General features: G+C 42.5%; 1 protein-coding gene across 3 annotated transcripts in view; it reads left to right on the top strand.

Annotated features, from left to right (window-relative positions):
• Positions 1-6: 6 nt before the first annotated feature.
• The window catches only part of PID1 (phosphotyrosine interaction domain containing 1), a 201,560-nt gene continuing 180,445 nt past the window's right edge, over positions 7-21,121 (top strand). For all 3 annotated transcript variants that reach the window (XM_006033832.2, XM_025215737.1, XM_025215738.1), the window contains exon 1: positions 7-193. In XM_006033832.2, the coding sequence (XP_006033894.1) occupies positions 164-193 (30 nt within the window). In that variant the 5' untranslated portion in view covers positions 7-163. The remainder of the gene's footprint in view (positions 194-21,121) is intronic.

Here is a 21,121-nt window from a genome sequence, read left to right as displayed (position 1 = left end):
CATCTGGAGCGGTGCCCGCGTCTGGCCGGGCGCTGCCCCTTCCCCGCCGGCCTCCCGGACACGTCAAGCAGATGTGAGCGGGGCTGGGGGGAATCCACCGCGGCTCCCAGCAACAGGGTCCTCCTCCACCTCCTCCTCCTCGCACAACCCCCACGGCTGAAATATGTGGCAGCCGGCAACGGAGAGACTGCAGGTAAGAGGAGGCAGCTGGGGCGGGGGGAGAAGAAACTCGGGCTGTGTTGGCGTCCCTTGGAGGGAGAAGGATCATGTGATTGTGGCGCTCGTGTCAAAAAGCTGCGGGATGCCTCGCTCGGAACTTGCTGGGGATGGAGCCCCGGCCCCGGCCCCGGCCCCGGCCCGCTCCCAGCGTCCGGTCCCTGCGGCGAGCACTGGGTGCCCCCGATCCCAGCTCGCCTTACTGCCGCCGCTCGCTGGGTCCGGGCTGGCTGTCTTCAATCCAGATGTTCCTCCCCCCACCCCCAAAGACAGAACAGATGCTTAGCAAGCCATGCAGCCCTTCTGTTTCTCCTTTTGAATGATGCTTAGTTGGAAATAGGTTGTTTACTTTCCTCCCGGGGGTTGCAGGTCCCTATACCTGCTTCTTTTTTCTTTTGAGGAGAGCCTTTGATGCCGAAGTCAGAACCAGACAGGTATTGGCCCATGCCAGAGGCAAGCAAAAGCTTTCATTGATTCCTCTGTGCAAATGCAAAGATGTTTGTTTCATCATGTTTTTGAGTGGCGGGTGCCAGAGTGCTTGAGGTTGAGCAATACCGAAAGTTGGAGAAGGGTGGTGGCGTGCAGAGGAGTCATTGGTGACACGTATCAAGGTCCCTGGGGGTTGGGGTTGTCCTTTCTTCAGGGTTTTGCTCCATGCTTTTTGCTCTGAAATGTTCTCCAGATGGTCAGCCAGACAGATTGCCAGATGAATTTACAGAATCCCACAGACAAAACTTTTTGGCAGGCCCGAAGCTGTAGTAAGTCTCATAGTAAACTTTGAAGAACTGTTGAACTGACAAAAATAAAAACAACCTTTGAGGCAGAATGGATTTGAAGGCACAGGGCAAAAAGGAAAATATACAGAGAGGGGGAGACACGCAGCACTTGTGTGCTGTGCAGAGTAGTGATCTCACTCAAACGCCAGGAATTAGGAAGTAAACATATAATCCTCATGACAAGTGGTAGGTAAAGTTCACATACCGAGTTCAGTTTTGCAGTGAGGAATGTAGAGTTTCAGTCTTGTAAAAATGAAGATCCCAAATGGATCACTGAAGCTATTGGCTTCAAGTAAGATGAATTGGGAGTATTATTATTATTTTTGCAAGGAATCAAACTTCAATAAAGAAATTGATGCTGAGCTAATGTAAGTAAAAGTTGTGAACAGTCTCACTGAATATAATTCTGCATCCCCATAGCACAGACTTGTATAAACTGTTAAGTTTACTTTAACTTCTCACTTCTTATCTCCAAAGGTTTTATATGCGTGAGCCAGAGGTTGATGTACTGCAGCATCACTTTGAATGTCCTGTTGTGGTAGTAGCCACAGGTCCTTGATGTGTTTTCTCTCTGGCCTAGTGCTTTTGCTTTTTTAAATGTTTTTAATTTTTTAAAATCTATTTAAGTTATTCATGCACAGCATGTTTTACTTAGGAGAGCATGTGGGTTCCAAAGCATGTGACACTTGGCAACTGAACTATTCTGGATTGCATTCTGCTTTGTGATATTTCCATATTAGAAAGATCATCTTTCATTTCTGTGATTAACAGACTACACAACTGTTGTTTCCAGTGCTTTCTGTTGCATTATGTGATCGGGTTAACAGCATTTTCTTCAATTAATTTGTTGTGTAAAATATATGATCTAATGAAGGAAGATCCTGACTGATAGAGAGTATTTGAATGGTATCCCTTTAAAAGGTAGTTTATTAAAAGTCTTATAAAATATACCATTAATGGGACAATGAGCTAATGGATACAAAATTTAGCTTACTTTAAATATAATTCAAAATTAAGGAAATAAAATTTTTAAAATCTTAAACCACTTGCAAACAGCAAATTTAACATCAGGTTTCTTTTAGAAGCACTTGGTTCTTTGCTCTTTTTCTTATCCTTCTTATGGTTAAGCAACTAATGCAATATGCAGGAATCCTACTCTCTTATCACTTCAGAATGCAGAAGTGTCTTCTGATGAAAAGAAAGCTGGAAGGCAGAGTGGAGGGATGGCATGATATGGAATTGCATGCTTGAAAACTAGAGCACAGCTAAGTAAATCTAGTTCTAGACTTGCTTGGATGTTGTCTTTTTTCTCTATTAAATACATTTTATTAATATTTTCTGTACATAAATATATATGGAAACATCAAATATACAGACAGCAGGATGAAACAGAACTCATTTTGTAGTTACCTGATACCAACTTAATATAATTCCCACCCCCCAAATCAAATGAGAGAATTGAACATAGTAGTAAGTACATGCAGTGTTTGGTCTCTATTAGATTATGCCAGTTAAAGATTTTTATTCCTTCTGCAATTGGAATCAAGAAATTACCAGAGAGAAGAAAATTGAGAGGCTCTATCTGATTTGATATTAAAGCAAGGTCTTCAAGATTTGATCAGCTCTTTATGAGTTCTGATTTATAGCTGCCACTAACAGAAATAATTAATTTGTTTTTAAAAGATGTATTTATAAACAGGTTGGTAGATCTCTGTCTCATCTCACAGGCCTCCCAGACTTATAATTGCCTGAACTACAGCTTTCCATATCTTCCTATCTTGCACAATCTCCTTCCAACTTGTCACTTCTTTGCTTATCCCTTCCTGACCAGTTTTTATCTTATCTTCTCATCCTTGCCATGGTCTACCTTGAGGTCTGATACCCTCTACCTCAGGTTCCAAAATCTGCCTTGCATGCCTTCTCTTGTCTGTTCTTGTGACATGCCTTGTCCATTTTATTCTTTGTGCTTTTATCTTGTTCAAGACATCAGGTCTTTTGTAAAAGGTCTAGGATGAAATTAATCCTGGGACCATATAACTAGGGGTCTAAACTTGCAGCAAGACAAAGCAATTTTTGTGGCTTGGTTGCAGCACAAAGAACCATTTTTGCGGGCATTTCCTGATGACCCCACCCCTCACCGCTGATTGGCAGAGAGGCATATAGCGTATAATTTAATACTGTATACTTTCCATGGAAAGTAAATTATATTATATAATTTATCTTATTATAAATCTATAAAATTTAAATCTAAATTTAAATATATTCTTAATATAAATGTATATACAGTATGAATTGTAACATGTCATCATAATTTATTATTATATGTAGTATTCTACAAAAAGTTTAGAAATAGTAATGAATACTAAACATTTGCACTTCACTGACTGGTGCCTTCACTTAGTCTGTCACTAACAGACAGTAACTCTCAATTGCATGATCTATGGCTGCAGTGATTGTCGCATTGTCTTGGGACTGTGGTAAGCATTGGGACGTTCTAAAACAACGTATTATAGGAAGAATATGATGGGGGTTTTTTAGGTTGATTTCATGCGAAATTGTGGCCAATGTAATATTTCCTGGCACTCGCAGACAGTATAGTTTTTTAGCAGTTTCCATGAAAACCACAAAATTGCAAATTAAGTAGACTCCTACATATAACTACTTATTGTCTCATAGTGGTCAGAGAGTGCTTTGTGTTTGAAACTTTTTGAATACAAAGTAGAAAACAGCATCTACCATGAAGAATTTATAACCTTTGGTCTTGATCTGCAAAGACTTATGCATATACTTAATTCTACATACTGTTAGTAATTCCATGAAGGCAGTAGCTCTATTCACAGGTGAATACAGGTAAGGACCTTGATATGTTTTTGCAGAATAGGGGCCTAAATTAAGCCAGGCACAACAAACAGGCATAAAAGAAAAACAGAGCTGAGAATAGCAGGTGACGGCAACAGTAGTATCATTATGTAGGTTGGTCCTTTGTATGTTTTGTAGAATTAGAAGTTGTTTAAAATTGTAAAGCAACAATCAAAAATTAATGTAAAATATTAGGAAAAATGGATAAGGGAATGTTAAAGTCACAGAATCAGGCACTCAAGAGCTAGGAAATGCCTCTGTATATGCTACAGGGGGAGGCAACCCCCGCACAGTCTATACCAGTCTGACCATGGGGTAAAATTCCTTCCTGACCCCAAATATGGCAGTTGGCCTGACCCTGAGTGAAGGGATAAGACCCGTTAGTTAGGAACTTCTGGGTTTAAATCCCAGAAGGAGCATGCCATTATGTAATTAGAGACCGTACCATAATACATCCAAGGGGACAGAATGCAAGTTGTTGTATAGGCAGCAGTATTTTCAAATAGTATTCCCTCTGGCATTTCCTTTTGCAAACTTGACTGCAGCCTAAATAACATTATTTCCGTATATATATGTTTTAAAAAGCAAACTGAAAATCATAGTGGTTGTGTTTAAATAAGAAACTTTACTGAACAGTAGAGCTAATTACTGTGCAGTAAGTGTCTGCATCTACACGTCCAGACAATGTATCTCTGTCCTGGCAGCAGGGCGCTTCCAGTCCCTGCTCCTTGATCATGATTATAGAGCCGGGTGGGGAACAGGCTGGAGAGCCTATTTCCTGCCCATCTCTGAGATCACAGAGCTGGGCAGCTGATGCGACAGCTACCAGCAAGCAGGATTCACCAGTAAGGAATTGAACAGATTCCCACTGGCTTTTACCTACTACGAAGGACAAGAGTAGGATTCCCTGTCCAGCTGGAAGCTCGCTTCTAGCTGCCCCGCCGGCGGATTGGGGTGGGGGGCTGAGACCTGTCCCTCCCTGCAGCTCTTTCCAAGCCCCACGTATCAATTGCCCAATTAGGACATGGGGCTGGGACCTGCCCCTGACTGGGACAGTTCCCAGCTCCCACTCCGTGATCATGGAGCAGGGTTTGAGGAGCTTCTTCCCAGACCCCACTCATCAGTCACAGGGCAGGGACTGGGACCTGCTGCTCCCCTGCAGCTATTTCCAAGTCCCCTGCCACTGGCTGGGGAACTGGGGCCAGGAGCCGGGGTGGAGCCTGTCCCAGCAGCAGGCAGCCCCCCTGGAGGCAGGGAGCAATCTCTCAGCCCCTGCCAGGAGACGGCTGTCTCCTGGCCTCATGCTCTGTGCCTGTCCCTGGGCTAGTACCTAGGGGGAGCCTAGTGTTCCCCCTGGCTACTGCAGGGGGCAGATGCAGTGCCAGAGCGGGTGTGAGCAGACTTCTGCCAGGAGCAGCGGTTCTTCTCTAGCATCCTTGCATGCATTAGATGCCTGCCCAGGATGGTTTTACTCTAGAGCAGTGGTTCTCAAACCATTTTTTTGCAGGGCACTTGAAAATTGCTGAGGGTCTTGGCAGACCACTTAATAAACTTTTTTTTTTGTTTTACAAATCAAAGCACACAACTCATATTTTAATATTAGCAGTCTTACCTTTCTAATGCAATGGATGTGCCTGTTTTTTTGAGCAAAGTCTGGGAAGTCGGGTGTAATGTTTGTCAGCTTTAGCCTTAGGCCACCTTTTTGCGGACCACCTGAATGGAGCTTGCGGACCAGTTGTGGGCCCGTGGACCACAGTTTGAGAACCTCTGCTCTATAGTAATTTACTCTAGAGTAAACCCAACCCAGAGCAAGCACAAGTGTAGATATGCCCAGTGATTCCTTGTGGGGGATCAGCCCAGGTTAGACCATGGATGGCATCGATCTCTCTCTCTCTCTCTTGACCTAATAAAATCACCAGTAGCAGCCATAGGTGGTCATTCTCTCTGTAGACCAGACACTAGATACTTATGGATTTCATGGATGTTTCTTAGTCTCTGGCTGAAATAAAGATCTGGGTGACCTGACCTGAGTAGAATGAAGATCTGCTTCTAGTCCTCAACTGAATGAGGGATGGAGCCTGGCTGACAGGTTCTGGCCCTTTCAGGAGGCAAAAGATGAAGATGGCATCTTGGTGAGTAGCAGCAGGCCACTGAAGAGCACTTCATATCTGATTGCTACACTTTACCCTTTATAAGCTATTATCTTGTCCTACATGATTGGTAAAAACCAGTGGGGAGCTGTTCAATTCCTTACTGGTGAATATTGTTAATGTCACTTTTCCAGAGCTCAGGATTTTAGCATTTAACAAGTTTCTTTTCAGGAATCCATATTGTGACCTTAAAAACATCACTAATCGCCATTGGGTCTCTCCTAAGTTGTAGTGTGAAAACAGCTCCAGCTTTTTCTGACTTCCATGGACTTCCTTGAACTCTGTCAAGCTAGTTTATTAGGGAATACAGTATGGGGTCATTATTGCTACCTAAGGTTGCATTATAGCAATGACTGTTGAATTACCATGTTGGTCATTTTAGAACTGAGAGTTTGCTAACTTCTGTTAGCACTAGGCAGAAATGGGTAGGAATGTCTTACCCTGGGCTTGTATCATTCTTGCTTGGGAGCCCTCAGAGTTGCATTGATTAGTTACTTTTTTTTCCTTTCATATGTTAGTTCCATGTGGTGTAAGGTACAGGGGGTTTTAACCCTAGCTGTACTGTACTTTACTGTACTCTTTAACTACTGCCAATGGAGGACTGTTAGTACATAATGAAGTAAGAAGTAAAATTGTGGAGAAAATATTCTTATCTTTCAATTTGCACCTTCTTTAAAGTATTTTTTTGGTGTGGTTCAGTTGGAAATGGAGTGATTGACTTTAGAAGTGCCGGACTACTACAGGTCAAGTCTGTGCTCATTAGCTTTAATGGGAGTTACATGTATGTAACTGAAGTCAGAATGCATTTCTTAGAGCCTAGATGTTGCTGTTCTAACAAGGGTTGGATGATTGTGCCTTTACTGTATGTGGTATGCACTTTGTATATCCTGTATGGTTATTTAAAGGGATATGGGTTTTACTTTTGTGGTAGTTCATAGAGGAGTTGCTGTTTATTCCTACATAATCAAGCCTCTCAAATTTCACTGTTTGCTGTGGAATTTTGGCTCTGACTGTTGACATATACAACAGTTACAGCGGACTCCAGTAACAGCATCATTAATAGAGCTAACATACAGTACAAGGAGCTCATGTATAGAGTAAGGCAATGAAAATGCCTGTGATAAATTCAGATTTCAAAAATGTAACTAATTTATACCGCTGGAACAGATGGCTGTAAGTTCAATTCCAGCAGATGTTCAATTCCACCTCTATGTTCGTAGCAGTAGCATGACAGCTTACTGTTGAAAAGTTGACATGCTGTTGAAAAATGTCACTTTTGCAATAATGTGGCATTAATTTCTGTTTTGGTTTAATAAGCCATGTCCAGTGTTGTGTTGTGTGTATGTTTGTGTGTGTGTGACATTTAGCTTCTGTTTTTCTGAATGAGGTCTATCTTATTCCACTAATGTTGGTTAAAGAATCATTCATTGTCTAATTATATTGCTGCTGCTGGAAGATTCTGTTACTGGAAAAAAAATAGTGGATTTTTTAAAATATAGGACAGAGATGTGTAAATACCCAGGTTTCAGGAATTGTCTTGTCTCTATGATCTATGAAGAGAATGCTTTGAATGTTGACCTGCAGTGTAGAGGAGTGCAATTATGTTGAATAGATCATGATTATCCTAACCAGCGGGCTGGGTTAGATGAGGTCCTGCCCAGCCCTACTTTTCAATGATCCTGGTAGTCATACCATGATTAATATAGACATATTATTACTGTTGTTATTATTATTTATTTTTCTTGCAAAAATCATCTTGGGCCATGTACATACTCACAGCCTCTCTTGCTTGTGTGGTTCAAAATCTCCATTTTGGCTGTTGTGTGCTCTCCAGCCAGGGTCTGTAACAGGGGGCTTGAGCTGTACTGTAGCTCTGTTTCCTCACATCCCCCCCCACCCTTTGCCGCCACAGGTGTGTGGGGGAGAGCAGGACAGACAGTCAAAGAGTACTCTCCTGTGTACTCAGCCTCCAGCATCCCAGTTTCAGGGGCTGAGAGCTGTACAAGGGAGTGTTATTTCCAGGGTTTGAGGGCTTTGGGGATTGCTAAGGATGGCCCTGTGCCAACCCTACCCTAACCTAGGGCTGGAGAGAGAGATTCTTTGTATGCCTTAGTGCCCAGGAGAGCGGTCATTGGCTGTCTGCCTTATTCTTTCCTTTTCCCACCCTGGAGTGGAGTGTGGGGTGCCAGAGGATTAGGCAACGCTGTCATGCTCATAGTATGTGCATGTGTAACTGGAAGTGATTCCAAAGGAAGCATTTCAAAGATGTTCCTCAGTTTCTGGAGATCATTTGGACATTTCTGAAGTGCATCTTCAGCCGTGAATATCTGTCCACTTGCTGTTTGGAGTGCTTCAGATGTCTAGGGCCTTAGGGTTTCTCACTTCCCACTTTTGCTTTATGTATACAGCAGCACCTTAATTCACTGGCTAGTTGTAGTTTATCATGCATGCTCTTTACAGTGGTTTGGACTTGCACTAGGATTTACTGATAGCTGTAATCAGAGGGCTGAGAAGTTTGGCCCACAGTTTGTAGCAGTAGTAACAGTTAAAACTTTGCTCTAAAATCTTTCCTTTTAATTTATTTCTAAGTGTACCTCTGGGTCCTGGTGAGGATCAGAAGCTCATTGCCATTGTTCCAGGTGTGAATTTTGGGGCTTGTTGGTCATCACAAAGCTTTCTGAAGTAGTTTTGAAAACAATCAAGGTCTTAGGCCAGCTCCATTTCTCCTTCTGTGAGATGACTGGTATTTGCTGTGAAACCCAAATTTTCTTGGGAGTGCAATGCCCAACATTGTTTCAAGATAATGAACCCCAGTGGGTACACAGTTTTTTAGTTCATGCTCTCTATCAGCTTTTGACTCTTTCTTCTTCTACTTAAGTGTCTGAGCATCACAATATTTAAGTGTATTTTTTCTCTAAGCGGGAAACGCACTCTATTTAGTATTGTAGCACTGTTTATAAGCAGCTCAAAGCAGACAGGCAGAACTTTTTCTGTTATCCTCTCTTGTTTGTCTTAGCTATTAATTTCAATGTAAAGGTCATGCAAATAACCTAAAACAATATAGAAACATGAACCTGTATTGAGAGGAAACCAAGCAACTGGTTTATAGAGAGCTTCTGTCTCTACATCAGGAGCTGGTTGCACAAAGAAGCCTCACACATTCTTACATTGGAGGTTTGGCTGCATTTTGGGCCCCCTACACACAGTACAAGTATTGTGCAATAAATTGGTTAATTGCACAATTACCTTGAGACCATCTACATGTGCAAAGTCCCTGTCACACCATAAAAAGCTCCAACCAGCTATAAAGTTAGACCTTGAAAATGTGTACTGACTTTATAGCTGGTTGCTGTCAAGCTTTAATTTGCATGTGTAGCAGGGTCTCCTAACATGGGGCTCCTAGCCGCAGGGGTGCACCATGCCCAGCCAGGGCTAGGAGCCCTGCAGTTAAGGGGACTCTCAGCCCCAGCAGCTGCTGACTTTGGGTCCCAGCAGCATGGGGACCCAGAGTCCCACAGTTGTGCATACTGGGTGCCAGCTGGGTGCGTGAAACCCTCAGGACGGGGAGACTGTGGCTGCGAGCTCCCAGCTGCAGAAGCTTGCTTCTGGCCAGAACAGGGGATGCCTAGGATCAGACTCCCCCTGCATTGGCAATAAGATGCGATGGCATCTAATATACAATCTCACAATCACGCCTCTTTCCATGCACGTGTGGCATGACAGGAAATGTGATTGTGTGGATTGCACTTTAGATCCCATGATACCTTTACCTTCATGTGTAGAGGCGCCCTCAGAATCCTTCTGTGATGGTGCTCTTGTCAGCCACTACTTTTGTCTTCCTGGCCTGTCTCAAACCAGTGAAGGGCAGTAAAAGGCATCCTGCCCCCTCAATCAGCACGACATTATTATTTTTACTTCTGAAGATCATTCTGTGATGAGTCTTTGTAAGTGTAAACAGCCACATAGTTTTTAATAGTACTGTACATTGTTGATTCTCTTAACCTTTAACCCTCATGATTCTTGCTGAAAGCCCAACACTCACTTGACTCCTTTGGGCAAGCATTTAATAGCAGATACTATTATCTGCTATTATAACCACTATTATCTGCACATACAACTGTGTGATTTCAGACTAATCAATTTTATTTCTCCTGCAAAATATACTATTTGTGTATGCATCTCTGAATATCAGACTTTGCCTGGGGTCTCTCTCCCAAACATTAGTGCAATTTAGTAGGCTTTCACTTCAACAGTTTGTAATACTGTCAGGCTGTTGTAACTGTTGATACAGATCAAAGGGAGTGATGAGGGGTGTTGCAGCTTGCTTTGTGGGTTTTCTCTGATATCATATGTAAGGATTTCCATTTGTTTAGTCTTGATTTGCTAATACAATCTATAACTTCAACCTTTTATTCTAATAAGTATCAATGATCTTGGGATGTATTGTTAAATAAGTACAGATTATGCATGTCAGATGGAATTCTGTTTCACTTTGTGCACCTCAGTCACAGTTTTCTAGTGATTTCTGGTTCTTATACAGAGTTTGTTATTCTAGTACTCCTACACAGTTGATGTGTAAGCATGTACACGGAGACTGATTAGCAGACCATGCACTGGCACATATCAACAGGTTGCAATTCTGTTGCTCTTGTTCTGTGAATGAGAAGTGTGTGCAAATAGACTGAGCATGCCCGTTGGCTATGCCTTGGCATGTTTGAAGCTACATATACACACCCATTCTGGATATACAAGCGCATATAAGACGTGAAAATGTGGCTAGCCAGAAATCCAGAACTAAGCTGTGTTAGACACTTGAGGAACAGGAGAACAACCTTCCCATGTTCTAGCTCTAGTAGCTGAGGGCACTCGCTCTGGAAGTGGGATACCTGGGTTTTAGATCCCGCAGTTGGCAAGAGAGGATTTGAACCTGCATTTCTCTAACTTATTAACACAGTGCTCTAATCACTATCCTACAGGTTAGGCATTATCCAAGTGTCTTTCCAGCATTCCTTTATAAGATGGATCCTGGGTAACCAAAAGAAGGGAAAAGTTAGGCCAGAAGGAAGAAGGTATGGGGCTCTGCAAGATGCCTGCTGTTCTGGATGGTAGCCTACATTCTAGCCTTGACCCTTGCTCCCAGTGGGGGCAGACATTTCCCCACTGCCCAGCTTTCTAGTAATTTTAAAATGCTCTCTTCTACCCTGCCGCCTTGAAAATTAACTATATGTGAAAAAGGGTGTGGACACACATAACAATTGACCCATTCCAAAATGTCACTGATTGGGAACTGGTTCACAACTGTGTGAAGTGCTATGGTTCTGACACCAGGAGGTGAGAGTAAGCACTAAGCCCAGTGTACCTCACAGGCATGTCCAGACGAGCGCGGCCGTGTGGTACAAGGCACTGAAGACCCGTCTGCAGTGCCACACACCACGCATTCAGGCATTCCCTGCACTGCTACCTAGCAGTACGGGGAGACTTTTTGACTCTGGCAGACCCTGTGGTCAAAAAAACCCATGCAGAAAAAAAGGGGAACTATTTTAAGTTGGTTGTCCTTGAACTGGTTCACCATTATATGCAGACACAGCATTCTGTGCCTAGTGTCTGGTAGATCCTACAGGCATTCTGAACTGGACAGGTTCTCACCCCTTCAAACCCTTGCAAGGCAGTTGGGCTGTTCTGTAATGCAGCTAGGACTCTACTGCCCCAAGATCTAACAGAGACCACAGATGGCAGGGGTGGAGAAGCAGAAAACATGTGTGCGAGTTTCACTTCCCTGCTAGGGACCCTGGGCTGGGGTCCCAGGCTTATCTGGAGTAGTAGGGGTAGCCAGGTTCTGGTTGGAGGAAGGGAGGGGGCTTTATGGCCCACTGTTCATGGTGGGTGGTTGTGCCTATAACAGTAAACACCTGTCCGTTGCTGGGTAGTGGTGTGGGGAGAGTATTGCACAATGGGCATTGACTAGAATGGAATGGCTCTCAATTCTACACTTAACAGCTAATGGGTTAATTCACTTCATATTAATTGGTCCTTGCCCTCTGCACTTCACTCCTTAAAAATTATTTTCTTGCCATGATAAATCCAGTGTTTATTCAAATGTCCATGTTACTTCAAATAATGCTAATACATTCATTAAAACAATAACATCTTTCAATTTTTTTCCATCTCTTGAAAAATATCTAATCTTATTGTGCATTTATACACATACTTTTTTGTCCCGCAACATGCTGGAGATCTGCCACTTCAGAGCAGATTTGATTAGTCGAGTGCGCTCTGCATGCGAGCTGATGTGAATTGCAGTTGTATTAGTGGCAAAATGTGCGCAGAAAATTGCAACAGTGCGCTTTTTGAACTAAAGCACCTCTGATGCGTTTTAGTTCAAAAGTACAGTGCTGCCATTTTCTCAGTCCTGACGCATATTTTGTCACTTATACAACTGCAAGTGTCACAGCGCCGGGCGCTTGCATGTGTAAACATGCCCATTGTTTTTTGCTTTAGTAAAAAGATCTGATTATGAAGCAGTTTCAGCCTGAATAAAAATGGCTATGCAGAAAAAATAACCATAACTCGCACACACTTTCTGGCATTACTTCAGTTTTTGTTTTTGTTTTTTTTATTAAATGTACTTTCTGATTACAAGGCAAAGGCGTGAAGTGCTTGAAATCTAATGAGAGACAATGTAGCTTTCTGAATCCAGAAAAGACATTATTAGGCAGTGGTTTGGCATTATTTGGCTTCTGAATTCTTTACAGTGTATCCAAGTTTCTAAATAAGTTATGATACTCTAACCTGATACCAGCCAGAAGCCCTTAAAACAAAGCTCTGTGAATTGTGAAACACTCATCTGGCACTACTTAGTTTTAGGCAGTTTCCTTTTTTCCCCTAAGTTATTTATGCTCTTTTGAAAATGAATGGCTCTGGAGAAGTGTTAATTTGGGGAAGTCCTCTGTGACTGAAGAAAATCAAAATCAGTGGCTCCCTTGTGGAAAGGGCCCTCTATAAAATAGTCTTCAGTGGTTCATTTGTAGTATACTGTGAGTTTGTTTATGAAGCTGACAGTGTGTCTGATGACAAAAAATTCAATGGTTTTCTTAAAGAAAGGCAGTTGAATGATTGAAAGCACAGTCTAAATAGCTTACAACGCTGTCTGTTTGTTTTCTTCTTCTGGTGTCGGATGGCAAACAGTAGTAGCATTAATGGCACCAGCTTTCATTTTTCATTGAGAGCATTGCTGATTTCCTTGGAATTATGGATTTGGTGTTTCTGATTGACAGGCTTTGAAATGAGATATCTCAGTAGCATAGGGTCAGATTATTTTCTCACTTTGCTGTGGATACACAACACAGTTATCATGGGATAATGTTCCCTTGATTTTATTCTCTAATAAATTCACGCTGTTGTAAGGACACAAACAATCCTCTCCAGCTGGCTGCCTACAGGAGGTGGTGTTAGAGGTCTTGGCCAGTGGGTGGTGAGTGAGCTCGCAAATGGCTGACCTGGAACAAATGCGACTAGAACAGGGGTGGGCAATCATTTTGGGTGGAGGGCCGCTTAATGAGTTTTGGTGAGCTGTTGAGGGCCACAAATGTACCCCCACCCCTTGATGTATCCCCACCCCCTAGTTGCCATATTGGGAATGGAAGTTCCGCCCCATAGCCCCTGACCTTTGCCACCGGAAGTCCCTCCCCTTGCCCCCAGAAGTATTCCTTTTGGGAAGGGGGTTTACTGTTTTGGAACTGGGAAAAAAAGCAAATTGTATACTAAAAATCAAACATTGACAATAACGTATTTTAATTTTATTTAAAAAAATATTTTTGTCCTGATTTGTGTGGTGTGTATATATAGAGGTAATTGTATAATGCCTCAAAATGAATTCTAAGTCTTGTGTATTGTAGGGGAATGTGGAAGGGTGGGTATGGGGCTTGTGGGGGGCTGTGGGTATGTATGTGTGGGGGTGTGTGCGGATGTGGATGGCTGGGTATGGGGCGTTTGTAGGGGGAGTGTTTGTGGGGATGTGTAGATATGTTCTTTGGTGGCAGGAGCATATGGAGTTTGTGGGGGGAAGGTGTGGTGTTTGTGGGGTGTGTGATTGTGGTTGTGCGATTTGCAGGGGATGGTTTGCAGGTATGGTGGAGTGTGCATGGGAGCCCCCCCCCCCCCTCCCATGCACCCCCCTGGAGATGGTCAGCACCTGCCCCTGCCCTGCGGCATCCCAGATCCTGCGTGCTCTGCTGTGCGTCCCCATTGCTGCCAAGAGCACGCAGCCCCAGCATGCCTCGCGCCTACTGTGGACTCGTCCCTGCTGGAGCAGATCAGCAGAAACTGGGCACAGCTGTGACCTGGCCTTCCCCACACTGCCTGCCTGTGGTATGTCCTGCTGCCCCCTAGGCACCCAGCAGGGCTGGGGAAGCTACACAGTTGCACTGCCTTTCTAGACAGCCCAGGTGGCAGGTGGCTTCTTCCAGCTGCCGCCACTGCTGGCCCCATCCCTGTGGTACCCATACTGCACTACCCCGACGCCGTGTGCCCGGTGCCTGCTCTGGGCTCACCCACCAGGGCTTAGCAGTGAGGGTGCAAGATAGAAGCTGTTGCTCAGTGCAGGGGGAAAGTGGTCCCTTCCCCTCACCACTGCTGGCAGTTCCCTGGCGGAGTCACCTGGAGCCCATGCAGCGCTGCCCTGCATCTCCACTGCTATGACCACCACCTCTGGGCTGCCCCATGGGGCAGTGGTGACAGAGCAGATGCAGTTCAGGCCCGCATGGGCTCTGGGCAGCTGCAGCAGGGAACTGCTGGCAGCAGGATGGGGAGGGGCTGCTTTCCCCCATGCTGAGCAACAGTTTTTGTCCTGCACTGCTGCTGCTGAGCCTGGGTGGGAGAGCTTGGAGCAGGTGTGGGGCATGTGGGTTTGAGGCTGTGCAGTGTGGAGCTCTGCCAGTATTGTGGGGCTGGGGCCGGTGGCAGCTGGAAGAAGCCACCTCCACCCAGGCTGCCTAGAAAGGCAATTCAGCAACACAGCCACCCCAGCTGTGCTATGTGCCCAGGGGACTGTGCCTGGGCCAGGGGACTGAGGGATCCACTGTGGCCTGGACAAAGACCTGCTGGCCCATGAGCCATATTTTGCCCAACCCTGGACTAGAAGAAAGGAACAACTGATACACTTGTGTAAATTAAAATTACCCTTTACTTTTTGAGGAGTAACTTTACTCTGGAGAGGAGTGATGTATGCAGGTGAAAACATGGATATCGTGTACCTGTCCTGCTTGTACTGCAGGGTTGAGTCAAATTACTCAGGAGTAATTGTGTTGTGTCTGCTCCCTTAGACTAATCCAGCCTCAGTGATTTCATTTGGGATGTATTTCTGTAAGTGTGGTAATTTGGCCAGTGAATATTAAAAGTAAATAACTGAAAATCTTTAGAGCATTGCATTATTTTCATGGCCCTTTAATATTTTATCACAATTGAACTAATATACGCTTACAACAACACCTATGAGCAGCAGTGTTATTCTTTCTGGCCATTTTTTTTATACTTCATAAAAGAATAAATGCACTGGAAGTTTTTTAAGCTAGAGACTTTAAGTATAGTTTGTCTTGCTAATGGTCTAGATAGACCAAGTTCTGATGTGGCACAGCCTTTAGTGACATTGCTTCCAGAGTTAGAGAGGCATTAAAATCATTTGTATTTGTAAGAGAATATGATGCAAGGTAAGAGAATTTATGAAGTGTAATTTTAGCAGTTGTTTCCAATTTGCAGAAACTACAGGGGAATCAAATTGCTGTTGTTTGCAGTTTCAAGAAAGATGAAACATTGAAAAAGCTGAGTAAAAAATATGAATCTTGAAGCAGAGAAATCTTAATATATTTTTAAACAGAATCATTGTAAATCTGACATTTGTTAATTTATTATCTTAATGGGAGCATTTCAGTAAAATGATATCATTATAATGATTAACCTTGATGTTCTGAAGTATGACAATTTTCACTGATTTTAAAACTTTGCTCTTATAAAAGAAATTCAATATTGGGTGGGACCAGTTAGCAATTTTAACAACTTTCATTAACAGCCTAGCTGTCTCATGTTTGTGAGCTTGGCATGATATCATCAATACTGTCGGTGTCCTTGTGCTTGACAATTCATTTGGAATTAGGACCTCACGTGTCAGACACATTTCAAAACCTGTCTCAGATAAAAGCTTCTTGTTCAGCGGTATTTGATGAAAATTTCCGAAGATACTGAGATTGGAAGTTCTTTTTAATGATAGAAAGTTGAGTTTTCTAAAGTTCAGACTTGGGACAAACTCTGATCTATTTCCAACACAATCTCAGGGATGACCCTCTCCTGGGTTGTGAATCTTAAGTGGGGTGTGTTGTGCTATGTACTTGAGGCCAATTGTCCAAAGAGCCCAGAGGTAGATTCTGAAGTGTTTACTTTACCACGCACAACTGGAGCCAGAGTTTTTGAGAGAACTTGGTACCCAACACAAGCCAATCTGTGCCATTATGAAAATTTGGCTAGTCATTTTGGAGATGAGTTTGTTTAAAATCTGACCCATGTTACAGACTAACCTTTCTGGAGGATTCTCAGTGAATTCACTGGGTTTATAATAAATACCGTATTGCCCATCTATTCCTTAGTCCCTGTTTCTCCTAAAAAAGACTGGGCTTACATTTTACCCTGATATTTATGTAGGGTATCTGTGCTGTGGATGGCCAGGTTTCCTACTGCCAGGATTAGTGTGGTCCTTCAAACTGGTTATGTTGATATAAAGTTGAAAACCATGCAGTTTCTGGGAAAACATAAAAACTACATTTTGGTTAAGCCTCCCCTGGATATTCATTTGCATTGGATCGTCCAAATAAGTATGCTAAGCTTCATGTCAGATCTTATAATAAGGGGTGGCCTGCTCAAGTTCCCACAATTTCCTTTTAAGTAGGGACAGAAATCTCATAGGAACAGCCCTGTCATTGAATGCTAGTACTTCTAGTCCTAGCTCAGACCAGGAAAATACAGAGGCAAGAAACAACTACAAATAATTAGGAAAAAATATTTCAAGTGTTTTTAAAATGGCTTGGTTCAGATTAAATTTGAGTCTGTTTTGACTGTAACAGAACCATTTGCCTGCTATTAGTACTTACCATCTGTTTTCCATTTTGCCAGCATAATATTTTTCCAGAAATTATGCAAAACACTACACTGAGATTAATTGAAGCTATGCAATCTGCTGTGTGGCTGTTGGAATCTGAGACTACCCTGAACAGCTTCTTTATTGTAAGCCTCACAAAAGATGCCACAATCTTTTTTAACTTTTCTGAAATGTGACATATTTAGCTTCAAATGAACAGGAAAAGCCAATACAAAACAAAGGCATTTGATAAAAGATAAATTAGTAGAAGTTTGCACTCATATATTGCTTTTCAAAGCATTTTATGAGCCTAGTGAATTTATTTTAGAGATTTTTTTGGTGGGTAGGCAGGGCATCATTATTCCCATTTTACAGATACGTGAATTGGGGCACTGATCCTGTTGGATTAGAATCTGCGTCTCTAAAATCCTGGGCTAGGGGCAGATATTACACATAAATGGGATTAAGTGATCAGAAACTGGTCTAAACCTGTAATAGACCAAATGTTCAGTGCACATAAACCAGTTTGAAAATGACTGAAACCAGTTTGAGATAAACCCGGTTGGAATGTAATATCAGACTCAACTGATTTGGGTCAAACCAGTTTATGCAATGTCTTTCCCAGACCTGTTCCTGGTTTAAGTTGAACCAGAGTCCCCCAGCATGTTCTCTGGGCTGGGCTGGGCTCTCTGTTCCAGAGAGCTGGGCTGGCCCCTCCCTTCTGTTCCCTCACTGGAGTTCTGGCAGAGACTTGCAGGTATAGCATTGTCTGCCTGGCTTCCCCCTGCTCCTCCCCCCCACCCCCATTGCTCGCTGCTCAAGCAGAGACCCTCCCTCCTCTCTCCCACAGCACGGACTATAACCAGCATGCGGTATACTAGTTAATGATGAGACGTGTCTGTGTAAGGCAGACAGGACAGTGTCCACTTACGGCTTTTTGGTGCTAATCAACAGGTAGCTGGTAATGTCCCTCCATTACTTCCTTGGAAAAAGCTGTTTAAGAAGAGCTTGAACTAATGAGAGAGGCTTTGTTTTCTGATGTGGTGATAAATGCTGGTAATAGAGCTGAGAAATGCTCTTTTATCAACAAAGTGTGGGGGGAGGGAACCCATCTCTAATCAAAGTGTCCTGGCAGGGCCTGGCCAGGCCCCCCTCAGCTCAGCATTGTGGAAGGGGAGGGAAGGCTGCTTTAGTGCCCCCCGGCTTCTAGCCTGAACCACTACAGACGTGCCTGAATTTCCTCAGTACAGAAGGGCTGTCTTTATGGTTACAAACAGGTTTAGCCTAGCCAGGTTAGATTAACCTGCAAAGATTGAATCAATTTAGGCTCAGGCTTTTTGAATGTCTGCCCCTAGTCCTAGACACTAACCATCTCACTATTTTTTCTCCATAATAATACCATATCTTTAAAGATGATAAATATAACATGTATTTTCATTGAATACAAATGGCAAATATTATCTTGACTCACAAGATAGTCAGATTGAAACAAAATATCCTAAAATACGGATCTTTTATTAAAAAATAAACTAGAAATTTTCTGGGCTTCTTACAAGATATTCAATATTTCCTGACTTACCACCAGTGGTTCAACTTAACATAGCATTTTTTTTTGCATTAATTTTTATGCTTTGTCTCTTTTAAATGTATAGATATCATATATTCATCACTATATTGCTCCAGTTTTTTGTCACAGAATTGCCATTGAGTATTACTTGATTACTTTTGTATAAAACCAGAACAAGGCGGAGATGAATTAGACCCATAAGCATGATTTAGATAAGATATTGTTTACATATATAAGATCAAGTGAAATAGTTCTATTTGTAATGATTTCTGGTTACATGATATATTCTGCAAAATCTGTATTATTCTCTGTGTTTTCCATAGCAGGATGGCTGTGTAATGTCTGTTCTTTTAATACTACCTGCGTCTTCATGAGTGTTTTCATGGACATATGTACTGAGTTGAATCTATAGAGTTTATTAAAGTAATGGAGCAGTTTGAATATTTACTGCCCTTGAGAATAATCTGTAGTCTATTTCTTTACCAGCTTCAGTTTTCACAGCTGTGCTTAATTGTTTGGATTAGAATCAGAAGCAAGGTTATTTTGAAAATTTGACTCGAGTCCACTTTATAGTTTGACTGAAAGGGACTATTGAGTTGGACGTTTATTTGAGAAAGTCCTTGACAATAAAGGCAAGCCTCAGTGCACTGCATTAAAATGGAGTACCAGAGTGGTGTGAAATGTTGCTAAACAGTGATGGATAGCTGCTTTTTTTGTTAGAGTGTCAAAGTTATCCAGCAGCAATTCCCCCAATGATGTACTAACTGATAGATATGTCCCTGCTCTGAATCCCAAATGAGAACATCCCACAGAGAAAAAAGATGAGGCTTCTTGACTCCCAATTGAGAGGAAGCCTCTGACTCACCTTTCTCTGGTCTTTTGAATGGTTGGCTGTACATTTCATGGAGGAGACTTGCTCAAGGCTTCTTCCCTTACAGTGATATGGGACATCTCCTTATGAAACTGCTTGAAGGTTGGGGAGGGTAGAGGATGATTTTTTTTTTTCTTTGTCCCTGCTTCATCCTTTAGACTGAAGTTGTTTTTTCTTTCCTTTTCAAACTGTCATGGTGCCCCCTTACACCCTTTTGGCTTTTTAGGAGACAGACATATGATTGCCACAGGCTCCCTTTTGTTAGCACAAATCACTTCTCTGCATACCATTTCCTGTTAGGTGAGTGAAGCTGGAAGTCCAGAATAGGACTCTTTTCTATAGAGTTAGACGGTGAACACAGACCTTGTAGTGAGAGTGTGCACTCCTTCCAAATCTGAATACTGTATGGGGAATCTTTCAATGAGCTGGGAGTAGATCATTGAAACTGAAAATCGGGGGAAAGCCAGAAAAAAGAAGAAAAGGAAAGACAAATTAGGGATGTCATATTTTTGTGCCTATATAAAGCTACTCAGTTCACAAAGGGCCCAATCCTGCAGAACACCACAGTGGTTCTGTGGCGTTGCAGGGGTACAGAGTTCAATCATATCCTGAAATGGTATAATAAAAAATGCAACATATTTAACATACATGCATCTTCCAGTGCCAGGATTTGGAATTCACCTTTTTTATCTGGAAGATGAATGACAGGGTGCATGGGAGGGTATGTAGGTGAATAGAGCAGAAGGATCTGGAGATCTTTCATTGTTCTGTGAAACAAGACTGACATTAATTCCCAGTTCATGTGTTTATATTACACTTTCCATTTTGTTCTCCTGTTTTCTTTAAAAAATGTTCATCTAGCCCCTTAGAAAGTGGATCTGGGCAGCCATTGCTGCATGTTTCTGCAAAACACAGGGTTTGTGATTATTATACCTGACTGCCCTTTGCTAAGAACACTTCCCAGTGAAAGATTGCTTTTAGCAATTCAGTATAAATGTGGCCATTGAAACACATTATCTGAATGTGTGGAAAGCCTGTGATGAATTGCTTTTCTAAAAAAAAATATGGTTTGGATTATGGAGGAAGTGGAGCCATTAGGGTTTTTGCATGTTTATTGATGGAGCATCAGGTGCAGTGTTCCACAGATGGATGTCATTTTCTATAAAATTGGACAGTTATCTTTGATAAATGTATGTTGAACTACCCAGAATATACACAGATTTAGGAGTGTAGTCTTATCTCAGTGGATGGGAGGAGCATGTCTTTGAATCCTGTTGACTTTTATCTAGCCGTATTGAGATGTCTGTATACTATTTCTGCTCTTCATCAGGAATGGAGTATGGCTGTGTTTTGTGCATGGCCTTGTGTTGTTTTGATCTTATATTTCATGTTTTATAATTAAAGAATCCTGAAGTTTAGTCCTAGTGCCAAAGCACATGACATTTCCAAAGGGCACAGTTTTTAACGTTTACTGTTAGAATACAGTGGTGAGAAAGAACTGAATATTGGGTGTTTTAAAAGGTTAAGAAACAAAGATAGATTGCATTGTTAGTTTTTCAG

This window comes from Alligator sinensis, unplaced genomic scaffold, assembly GCF_000455745.1.
Source record: "Alligator sinensis unplaced genomic scaffold, ASM45574v1 scaffold836_1, whole genome shotgun sequence".
NCBI classification, from domain to species: domain Eukaryota; kingdom Metazoa; phylum Chordata; order Crocodylia; family Alligatoridae; genus Alligator; species Alligator sinensis.
Note: the sequence above shows the minus strand (reverse complement) of the source record. Positions and strands in the feature narration are given on the sequence as shown.